Raw genomic sequence first — 11,201 nt, 5'->3', positions numbered from 1 at the left:
GTATATATACATATGTGTATATATATATGTATAAATGGTTGTATATGTATATGTGTATACATAAACATATACATACATATATACACATATGCCTGTATATGCATTTATATACATACATTGTATATATACATATATGTATGTGTGTGTATATACACACACACAGACGCAGAGACTCTTTATAAAAACTGTATTTAAAGCTAGTTTAAAGCTGAATGCGGCGGCTGCCGGAGCCTCCCCCGCCCCGCAGCGTTTCCCCGGCCCGCACTGCCCCCGCCGGCCGCCCAGCGCAGGGACACCCCGCAGGCCGCCGGGCGCCGCCGCCCGCCCGCCCGGGCGCCGCTCCCGCCCTCGGCCGCCTCCCGCCGGCCCCGGCTCCGTGCGGCCGTGCCTGTGCCGGGACACCGCGCGGGCCTGCCCGCCTCGGGACGGCGCTCCCGATAAAAAAACGCCAGTTACCAGGAGTGGGGTTCGAACCCACGCGGACATGCGTCCATTGGATCTTAAGTCCAACGCCTTAACCACTCGGCCATCCTGGTGCAGATACCGGGACGGCTCGCAGCCGCTCCTACATTCACGGCCGCGCTCCCGCCCGCTTCCCGGGCCGCCCGCGACCCCAGGGGTGCCCCTCATGCCGCCCGAGCCCCGCCGCCGCCACCGCCGCCGCGCCCTCCCGCCTTTATTCCCAGCGCGGGGCCGCGGAGCGCACGGGCGGCGCGCGCGGGCGGCCTCTCCCGGCGGCGGGAAGCGGGCGGGCAGGGCCCGGCGGGGAGCGCAGCCACGGAGCGAGCCGAGCCGAGCCGAGCCGAGCCGAGCCGAGCCGGGCCGGGCCGGGCCGACCTGGACTGGCAGCCGCCACCTTCCCGCCGCCGGGCGCTGAGCCCGTAGCGGAAGGGGGAGGCGGGGGAGGTGCGCGGCGCCGGCACGGGCCCGCCCCTGGGGGAGAGCGGGGCGGGCGGCGCCGGGCCGGGGGCGGCGGGTGCGCGGGCTCTGGGCACCGCGGGCTCTGGGCACGGCGGGCTCATCCTCTGAGAGCGGGCAGGGCCGTGCTGCCCGCGGGCCCCTCCGGTGTGAGGGGTTGTGCCGATAAGGCACCGGCACTTTATTATTTCCGTCCAAGTGTTTCCTGGAATGTAGCTTCTCTCGCTCGTAGAAGGAAAACCGAAACCAACAAAGTGCAAAGCTATCAATTATGCTTAATTAGGCGGGAAAATATGGCGGGGGAAAGATTTTTTTTGCTGGTCGCCACTATATGCCGGGCCTACGGAAGCACCTATGGCAATATTCCCAGTTACTGCCTGCCCTGGGACCTCCCCCTTCCTCCCTGCATCAGGGGGAAATGGGAAAGTGTCGCTTCGCTGGCTTTGCCTCCGGCACTGGCTCCCACTCTCGCTGCTGTTTTCCAGCGGAGCCATCCTGCACGACGCCAAACTCTGGCACCGCTGAGGTGTGAGGAACATTCCGCCCTGCACAGGCTGAGGACACGGCCTGTGCCGCCTCCAGCACACGAGCGGGAGGCGGAGGCCGCCTGCTTCCCCAGAGCAGAACCGGAGCGCACTCCCTGCCCGGCTGTGTGCTGGACACCCGGCTGTCCCTGCCCCGGCTGTGTGCTGGACACCCGGCTGTCCCTGCCCCGGCTGTCCCTGCCCCTCTGCGGGGGGCTGCGGCTCCAATTCGCAGCTGCAGGTGGTGCCCGACTCCTCAGCTCTTAGTGCTCGTGCAAGGGAATTGTTAGTGTTTTACATACGTGTTGTTCACACGCGGGAGCTCATGAATAAAACAGCAGCTCTTCCAATGGAACTTGCCAAGCTGTATCATTGCTTTGAAATGAGTGGCATGCCATAGTTCTCTCAGTAGCGTTGTGCCTTTCGGCAAAGTGTTGAGTAGAGAAACACCGTCAGTTAGGCTTTTTCCTTTTCTCTTCACATCTGACACTATTTCTAAGAAACGCAGTAAAATGTTACTTTTCTCGTTCAGACTTGCTGCCCTAACAATTATATGCACGATGAGGCGTGATGGTGAAGCTGTCTTCTAGTGGCTTTTACTTGCTTTGGCTCAGCCTTTATGAAGACACTACACAATATGCTAAAAACGTGGAAGAAGATAGATCTGCTGTTGCCTTCTTACATATTAGAGAAACAAACAGCAGGGCTCCATGAGAAAATCCCATTGCATTGGAAATTTATTAACCAGAACCACTACATACAGTATCTATTAAATTACAGTTTCCTGCCTTTATTGTATCTGTGATACTGTCCTAGAGATAGAAGCACAACCCCATGTAGCGCTTTCCTTCTTCAAATCAATTTCAAATAACTATCATGTTTCAAAATTCTAGATAATATGCTTTGTTTTCAAGACATAATAACAATACATCTTGGGCTATGCATTCAAAACATCCTTAATGAAGGTTAAATAAGGAAAGCAGCAGTTTAGCATAGCTACTCAGTTCAGCCTCCAGAAAAAAAAGGTATTTGGATCTTAAGAGCTATTGCTTTACTTCAAGAAGTTTCTCCCAAGACATGTGCCAGAGATACCTGATCATGTGTGCAAGAGTGTCCACAGTCTAGTCCTTCATTTTGAGGAAGCCTTTGTTCCACTGACATTTCTCTAAAATGAAATTAATGATTCCAAAAAAAAAAAAAAAGAAGAAAAAAAAAAAAAAGTTCCTTAAGATGAATAGAGACTCACATGCATATCCATTACATACTAAACATTATATTTTGTAATAGGGGAATTTTTTTGTACCTTATGTGTATGCTGTGCTGTCTTACACTTTTTGGAAGGAGCAAAGTGCCCCTGGTTTCCAGTTCTTCTTCGTCCTCCTCAGAAAGAACTGGTTGGTGGATGGTTGGTGGTGTGGATTGTGGAGCTTCAGTTTCAGTAGGAAACAAAACCAAAGTAACAGCTAAAAGTTAAAACTTCCCCTGTCAGATTTTAACTTCTTCACCCCTCAAACCCAGTTTAAGAGTTTGCCATATGGGGGAAGAGGGGGAACAAACCCTACTGACCCACAAAATGTGCTACACACATCTGCTTAGGACTTGTGCTGACTTTCAGAAGGAAAAGGCAGCTTTCCTCAGAAGATGTCTATTCTGCAGCTTCTGTTATTAGTCTGCTGACATATTATCAAGCAACTTTTATCATCTTCTTCCACTCATCCTGTGTGGCATGAGTGCCTGCAGCTATGGTGTGATCAGGTTTTTTTTTTTTCAAAAGTCTGTTTAACTGTGATTAGGCAAGTTCATGGGCTGGCTAAATTTGAGTTCTTACACAACTGAAGGGTAGAAAAAACCCCAAAGTATTAAGCAATGGACATGTTTGCAAGGAAGAGAATGATAGAATGATTGCTCCAGTTACTGGAAGTCATTTTTAAGTGTCTCTTAACTCATGATGCATGTTAAAAATAGTTTTAAAAGGCATCAGATTGGTTTTTGACTAATTCTCTTTTTTTTCCCACAGCAACAGCTCTAAGCCAGGAGAGAAGGTCTACAACTGGCCTTTCTTTCTGTTCTCTTTCCCTGTGCCTCAAATCAAGCTAAAGATTTGAATACTAGTTTTGCATACCTACTAGTGAAATCATCAAGGTCTCTCAGAACTGCCAGAATAATTTTTTTTTTTTTTAACTAGAGAATCATCTTGAAATGCATGAAACTCATTTTTCTTGGGTTTTTTAGGGAAAAAACAATAGCAAGTTTGTCTCAATATGCAACATATTTAATTTTCCATGGCAAAAAATATTAGGAGGGCTTTTTTTCTAGGCCTTGTTTAATCTCTTTTTACCAACTCATAGTTTAGTCCAGCAACTTTTAAACTAAACTTTGGCAATGCAAAAAAACTCTTCAGAGCTGCAGATTCAATGTACAACACTCAGCACTTTCAGTTTTTCTTATTAAATATTTTATTCCATTTGTAGATGCAAAAAAGGAACCATCACAAAAAAAAATACATATTTTTTATCAAATACATTGGCAAGTCCTAGGAATATGCATGTGAAAGGAAACACATTCTTTCATTCTTTATTGGTTCATCCCCACATGCTGACTCTCAGAGGTTTAGGGTATTTCTCTATGAATGCACAGTTCCACTGCCTTAATGGCAGTACCTACAGAGAAAACAACTTTGTCTTCTTGAATAGCACCAAAGCCACTGGCTGTAGTTCCAGCTCATCACCCTCCTTTCTCCCACTTCTAGTCGGAACAACTTGTCTGAGGAGAGGTCCTCAGACAAGAATAATACTGATATCACCAGTATACCACTGAATATCAAAATATCTTATAGTCAAGAGATCTTCCATGTTATCAGAGACAGGTGCTACAGCAAAAGGGACACTCCGTTTCTGAGAAGACTTATCCCTTTAGCTTGCATTTGTGTAAAAAAAAGCCTGTCTGGCTAAAATAGTTTCCCAGTAAGATATGAAAACTTGGTAGTTGGATTTATTTTGCTGTTTTTTAATATTAATACAAATAGTAGGAAATGTTTGGGTGGTTTTGTTGGTTTTTTTTTTTTTCACATATAAAATCAGGGTGCAAAAGGTAAAAAGGGAGAAGTTTCACTGCGACTGGCGCAGGAAGATGCACATCTATGTACATCTGAGGAAAACTCTCAAATACAAAATATTTGAAATGTTGAATTACATTTATTAGAATCAGTACAAATAGGACCATCAGTTAAAAAAAAATAATTTCTGAAAAAATGTCCTGCATTATTTCAAAGGATAGCAATAGATCACAGTGTATCAGGAAGCCACCTAGAAATACAGTTGGAAAATCTCCAGAAGCAGGAGCTATGATCAATCACCAGATTTTATGAATATGTTTCAGTGACACTGCTCAGTGCTTACCAGGGCTGCACATTTTTTATTTCCTTGCAATACTCCAAACCTACTGGTTTGCCCTTGTGGAAGGGTAGACTCCCATTACACAAAAGGAGACTTTCCTTTTAAGCTTGAAAAAATCACTGAAATGACATGAAACTGTTTTCTTTCTTCTTCAGGTGTACTGAAGAAATAGATCTATTTGCTTTCCCAGGTGGAGATTTCCCAACAATTGGAGAAAAGTCAAAATTTCTGTACACCAGTAAAATTGCATATTAAAAAAACATATTCCTTCATCTTATTTAAAATAGATATTTTAAAAACACCCATATTTGGTCAATGCTTATAAAAACTAAAAGTATGCTGACAGGCCAAACGTTCCACTAAAACTGCTTCTATGTATGTGCCAGTACAGGAGCTCCTAAAATGCTTTCTCAGCCCCACAGCTGTTGCCTTCTTGTGGGTGTTTCTGCAGAAGGCCACTACATGTTTCTCCTCAGGCTGAAGTGTTAATTGGCAGGAAAATGCATCAGAACATGAAAGCATGGCGTGGAAACTGAAAGTCCAGAGTGGCTCAAGTTAGAAGTGAGTGAGATGCTGCAGTGTTGGCAGTGCTTTTAGCCACCTTGAGAGAGTTGGGTACTCAAAATGGAAAAAAGCAGTCACTTGCACACAAATAGAGCAAAATGTGCATTTTACCATTTAAGGTGCAGCCACTTCTGTTAAGAGCCCAGACAGCTGGAAATCAATTTGAAAGAGAAACTAGTTCTGTGTCCTGCTCCAGGCTCAGTATTTTGTCAAATTTGCATCAGACAGGCTCCAAACTAGTTAAAACTGAAACCTCCTGATTCTGTGGTGTACTGTGTCACCCCAGGCAATAAGGCTTCACCGCCTGCAGCCTCACTTTGACAAATAAGAATAAAGTTACATTTTGAAAGTATTCATCTTCCCTAGGAAAAGTTACTCATTCTTCTTTCTTGCCTATATGAAACAAGTATCACTGTAGAGATATTGCACCTCTAGTTACAGTAATAGCACCTTTCAATAAAAAATAGATTAAAAATAGTTTTATCAACATTTATAGGAGTTCATAAATAGAAACAGCCTTCAGCACATTTAATAAAAAGCCAATGAACAAAACCAACTGCAATATATCTCCCCTGTTTCTAGGCATTGACTTTAGAAAAGTCTCAGGAAAGAACACCTGATTTTGAAGGCATTCAAGTCAGTCTGTGATAGCTCCAGTGGGACCATCACCTTCTGCAACAGGATAAGCAGCAGCAGAGGATTGTTCTGAGGGGATGTTTTCTCCTGTATTCCAAAGCTTTTTTCACTTGGTCTTTAGCATCTCCTACATAGTCCTCAACATTTTGCATATTTATCTCAATCACATCAAAGGTGTCTGCCTGTTCCTCCACCAGCAGGGCCACCTGCAGAAAGAGCTCATGAACTTCCTTAATGCGACCTTCTAACTTCACCAGCTCCTTGTGTCGCGTCTCTATCTCATTCAAGGCTGCGCGAGCTCCCTTAACATCCGACAAGAGATTCTCGGAGAAGACATCCCATTTGCCTTGCTCAATCATCTCCTCAATCTGGGGGCCAGAAACATCTTTGCCCATGATCTCCAGCTGCCGCTGAATTCGAATCTTGCAGTTCTCCCGCTGGTTCATCTCTGTTGCATTGTAATCAAACATAGCGTCCTGAAATGTGTGCATGAGGTCAACGTAGTGGTTCTTCGCCACCCTGGCAATGACAGACATGGCTCCATACTTTGTTATGGCATCTTCACAGAAATCTCTCATTATCTGCAGTTTCCTGTGGATGCTTTCTCCACGGCTCTTAATGTCTCTGGCAATACAATTAGTATCTCGTTTGATGCTACTGAGACGGCGCATGGAGGTAAGGAAGCGGGTGTTTTGCTTTCTGAGACGGTTGACATCTGCTTTTAGGTGGTCATTTTCTGTCCGTATGGTCTGGATGTCCTTATGAAGAATTTCCAAGGCATAGTCCGTCTCATAAAGGAGAATATCCTGGGGTGAATTCTCATCATCATCACTATCAGAAAACTGTTGGTTGTGTAACCTGGCAAATTCACGCAGCTCGCTTAAACGGTCTTTCATCCTGCCTGTAAAACAGGAACAGGAGGAATGAGTTTGAAGTTACTAAAATATTGGTTAAAAGAGTTGAAAATTTGTAACTAATAGCTACATCATGGTGATAATTAAATCATAGATAACAAATGTAACTTATCAAAGATAACCCAAAATACCAGATTTTAAATTTGTTTGCAGTATTTTATACAGCGATGGATATCATATCCAAAACTGCTAGAACACCATTCTAGAAAGTACTAAGGTTAGAAACAAAAACTGCAGGAAGGAAGACAACAGATCCTGAAGACAAATCAAGAAAGATAATAGGACAGTCCCAAACTCCCCACAAAATGCCAGTCTTTTACTTGGAGGGGAAAGCCAGAGATGAAGCCTTCAGCTATCAGCATTTGTCAACATGTTAATAACCAAACACCTTCCATTACTGCTCACTAGAGAAATCTCCTCTGGATCCTAATCCTTCATTACATCAAGTGCCCAAAATATCACAGGACTTCCCTAATTCTAAGCTTGCTTTTCCTGGGAGAATACTAAGAAACAGAAATGGCATTTACCAATACAGATGAGAAAAAAATGTTTCAAAGAATTGTGTGGAAAGCATCAAGATGGCGAGGGGGAAATAAAGAAAAAAAATGAAAAAAGAAAAAAGAAAAAAAGGAAAAAAAAAAAAAAGAAAAAAGATAAAAGAAAAAAATAAGAAAAAATAAAAAAGGGGAGAAAAAAAAAAGAAAAAAGAAGAAAAAAAGAAGAAAAAAGAAGAAAAAAGAAGAAAGAAAAAAGAAAAAGCAACTTTAGTGTCTCCAGATGCTATCATTGACCATAGACATCAACAATTAGGGGTGTGGAGCATCTCTCTTATGAAGAGACACTGCAGGAGCTATTAGTCTGCTGGGACTATTTAGTCTAGAGAAGAGAAGACTGAGAGAGGATCTGATCAATGCCAGACTCTTTTCAGTGGTACCCAGCAACAGGACAAAGAAAAATGTCCATAAACTAAAACACAAAAGTTTCATCTCAACATGAGGAAGAACTTCTCTACTTTGAGGGTGGCAGAGGCTGCCCAGGCAGGTCATGGAGTCTCCCTCTCTGGAGGCATTCAAAACCCACTGGACACATTCTTGTGTCACCTGATTTAGGTCACCCTATCTTGGCAGAGATTTGGACTAAATGATCTCTAAGGTCCCTTCCAAGCCTACAAATTTTGTGATTCTGTGCTTTGTGCTTACCATCCCTTAAAATCAAGGAAAATTAAATTTCATCAGCCTTCTATAGAGAGCATAGTAACAACTGGCTCAACAATGATTTCATTTTCTGTTTGTGTTTTCTTTGTCAAGCAATCACTGAGTAAAGCTCCTGTGTAATAAATTCATAATTTTGTAAGAGTAGGTCTACCCTTCCTTCCCCAGGAGGAAATGTGGAAGCAAATGCATAGTAATTCACAAAATGAAAATGCAAATGCTGTAGTAAATTTGTGTGTGTACTAATTCTGCAGCATCTCTAAAAATACTGCTTTTTTCTTTCTTTTAATACAACAGGAAAGGTTAAAAAGTCAAACATTTAAAGAAGAGTAAGGAGTTGTCAAGTGTGGCCTTGGATTGCACCACAATGTTGCCTGCACACAGGAAGATTACGCAATTAAATTTAAACACTGGTCTGTGCACTATCACTTCCACCAAGCCTCTGCCTATAGTCTATATGTACTGAATAGAAGTTGTACAACACCAAATTTAATATCCATCATTCAGTTCATGCTATCTCACTATGTTGCTACTGTTAATTTCCTCAGGGATTTCCCTGGCAAAATCTTTGGAAAGTTCCATAAATTCCTACCAGTTTTTTGGGGAAAGGAAGATCTAACAGCCTCACAGTCAAGTTTCAGCCCAGAGTCACTAAGGACGACACTGATAGACTCTTGCTAATTTATGATGCCCACTGGAGACCCTTCAAGCACAGTTCTTTGTACCTGGAATGTTCAGAAGTCAGTCCCTTCTGCCTTCAGTCACTGCTGCAAGCCTTGAGCGCTTTGCTGAGTAAGATCACGAAGGAGCAAGCTGGACATTAGTGAATGAACACATGGATCAAGGCCACTTGTGAAGAGCTCCTCTCCAGTGACAGGGACAGCATCACACACGATCTCCGTGATCCAGCAGATCCAGTAGTCTAGTTGAAAGCAGAACAGAGGGCTCAAGCTGCAGTTGCACTTACAATCTTCACCCTGGGCTTTCCCAGCTTCCCAATACTTAGTTCTAAAAGCCTACATTATTTGTATCGAGGTACCAAAATTACATTTAAGGTGCTCAACATTAGTATCTTTTAATTCTGCATTGAGGACCTGTACCTGTCTGGGATATGTCTCCACAGCTAAAGTGTTTAGACTTTTGTCCTAACAAATGGATGCCATCTATTTGAGCCTGACTTCAGAGTCCTACAAAATCAGGGACTTTTTGGCACTTTCTTTCATTCTCCCCAAGTACTGTCTTTTACACTCTGTTTCTAAAGTGCATCACCCAGTCTGCTTCCCACTTAATTTTCACATTTACAAGGTGTTCTTCCTTATCTACACACAGTACCTGGTCAGGATGGAAGGACAGTAACTTTATGCCTGTATTTCAGCATTGCATTACACCACAAACACCACTAATTACAGAGGACACTTGTTCAGCTTTATGCTGAACATGCTCATAGGTCAGAATTTGCAATATTTGGCTAAAGAGATTTGTGAGGTTCAAGAAAAATGTTTAGATTTCAGCTTTCTTTAGCACCTTTTGCTCAAGGAACACAGTAAATTTATTTAGGGTATTTGGAAACTGTTGCTTTGAGAAAATCACAATTTGGAAGAATTTCAGGATTTTTTATATAAAGAAAAACAGTAGGCTGGAATGTAGCATCACTACAGAGGTCTTTTCCTATTTCAAACAAGGGGGAACCAGATGTTCCCAAGAGAGGACAATAACTTCCAAGCATTCCTTGGATGGTGTCAGGGACAGAACTGACACTAAAGAGCTGAAATATATAAGCAGGGAGAGCAAGGGGGAACAGCAGTTTGAAATATTTAAAACTAAATAAAACATGGTTTAGAAAAGACCTCCTTTACCAGATGCTGTTGTTACTCAGCAAAGTTTGCATCTTCGTACACATTGATTGCATTGCTTGTAATTGGAACAGCAATATATTAATACACAGTGCATTACTGGTAGTTATGGGCAGCCTCAGACCTCAGTCTGTAAAATGAGCATCAGTCTCTCTCTTCATACAGTGCCCAATGCAGCAGTAGAAGTTGGGCTCTCAAGGAAGCAGCTCTGCAGGACCTCAGTGTGCTGGTAAGGCATGAACAGGAACATGAGCCATGCATCCAGGCTGGAGCAGCAAAAGTGAGGAAGGAAAGGGACCCCTCCTGTCTGACCCTTGAGAGACCACATCTGGAGTGTTACTCACCAGACACACTGGGATAAGCTCAGGGGAGGCCACAGAGGTGGTCAGAGGTGCTGGACCACTTGACATATGAGGAGAGCCTGAGAGAGTTGGGAATGTTCAGCCTGAGAAACAGGAAGCTCAAGGGAGATCTTGTTGCCATCACTAACTGCTAAATGCGAGGCTAGACCCTTGATGGAAATGTACAGCAATAGCACAAGATGCAACAGACCTAAGTGGAAACAAGAGAAGAGCCAGCCAGATACAAAATGGGGGAGGGGGTGGAAAAGAGAAAAGTTTTGGAATCAGCATCCTTGAAGAAATTTAAAATTCTACTTGACATGGCCCTCAGCAACCTAAACTGCCTGTGTGCGCTTTGAGCAGGCCTGAATTAAATGTCCAAAGGTCCAGTCTAAATTGTTCTGGTAATCAGCCCTAGATAAAAAGTTTGCTAATTTGACCATGAACATTAAATATGTTCAACTATGTGCACAAGTCTATATTAGAGAGATCTAACATATTAGAACCTCAAGACAGCAGCTACTCTGGAGTAACAACTGCAATTGCCTTAATTTTAAGAGTGTGAGGTTTAATAGATTAGCTGTCAGTTTTATTATATTTTAAAACGTTACATATATTCAAACTGGGACATGTACTTCCACGTTTGTATTTTTTGGCTAGGTAAATCTGTCCTTGTAAACATGAAACTCCTTCTGCAGTTCATGATGTGTACACCCAAACACACACACAGGAAATGCAGGCCAGGTGATGACTGCAGAGGTTCCAGCTTTGAAGGCAGATACCCAGCAAGGACAGTCACCTGAGGGCATGCTCAGTGCTCATCTTTTCATGTCACTGTGCTACTT

The 11,201-nt window shown here is 43.4% G+C and overlaps 1 protein-coding gene across 1 annotated transcript; it reads right to left on the bottom strand.

Moving 5' to 3' along the window:
* Positions 1-4,619: 4,619 nt before the first annotated feature.
* STX11 (syntaxin 11) lies at positions 4,620-9,084 on the bottom strand. Its single transcript, XM_079326395.1, has 2 exons — positions 8,888-9,084; positions 4,620-6,938 (listed from the first exon to the last, which is right to left on the bottom strand). The coding sequence occupies exon 2, from the start codon at positions 6,931-6,933 to the stop codon at positions 6,067-6,069; it is 867 nt and encodes a 288-aa protein (XP_079182521.1). The 5' UTR covers positions 6,934-6,938; positions 8,888-9,084; the 3' UTR covers positions 4,620-6,066.
* Between the last annotated feature and the right edge of the window lie 2,117 nt (positions 9,085-11,201).

The sequence above is a fragment of the Erithacus rubecula genome (genome assembly GCF_903797595.1).
Source record: "Erithacus rubecula genome assembly, chromosome: 2".
Taxonomy (NCBI): domain Eukaryota; kingdom Metazoa; phylum Chordata; class Aves; order Passeriformes; family Muscicapidae; genus Erithacus; species Erithacus rubecula.
Note: the sequence above shows the minus strand (reverse complement) of the source record. Positions and strands in the feature narration are given on the sequence as shown.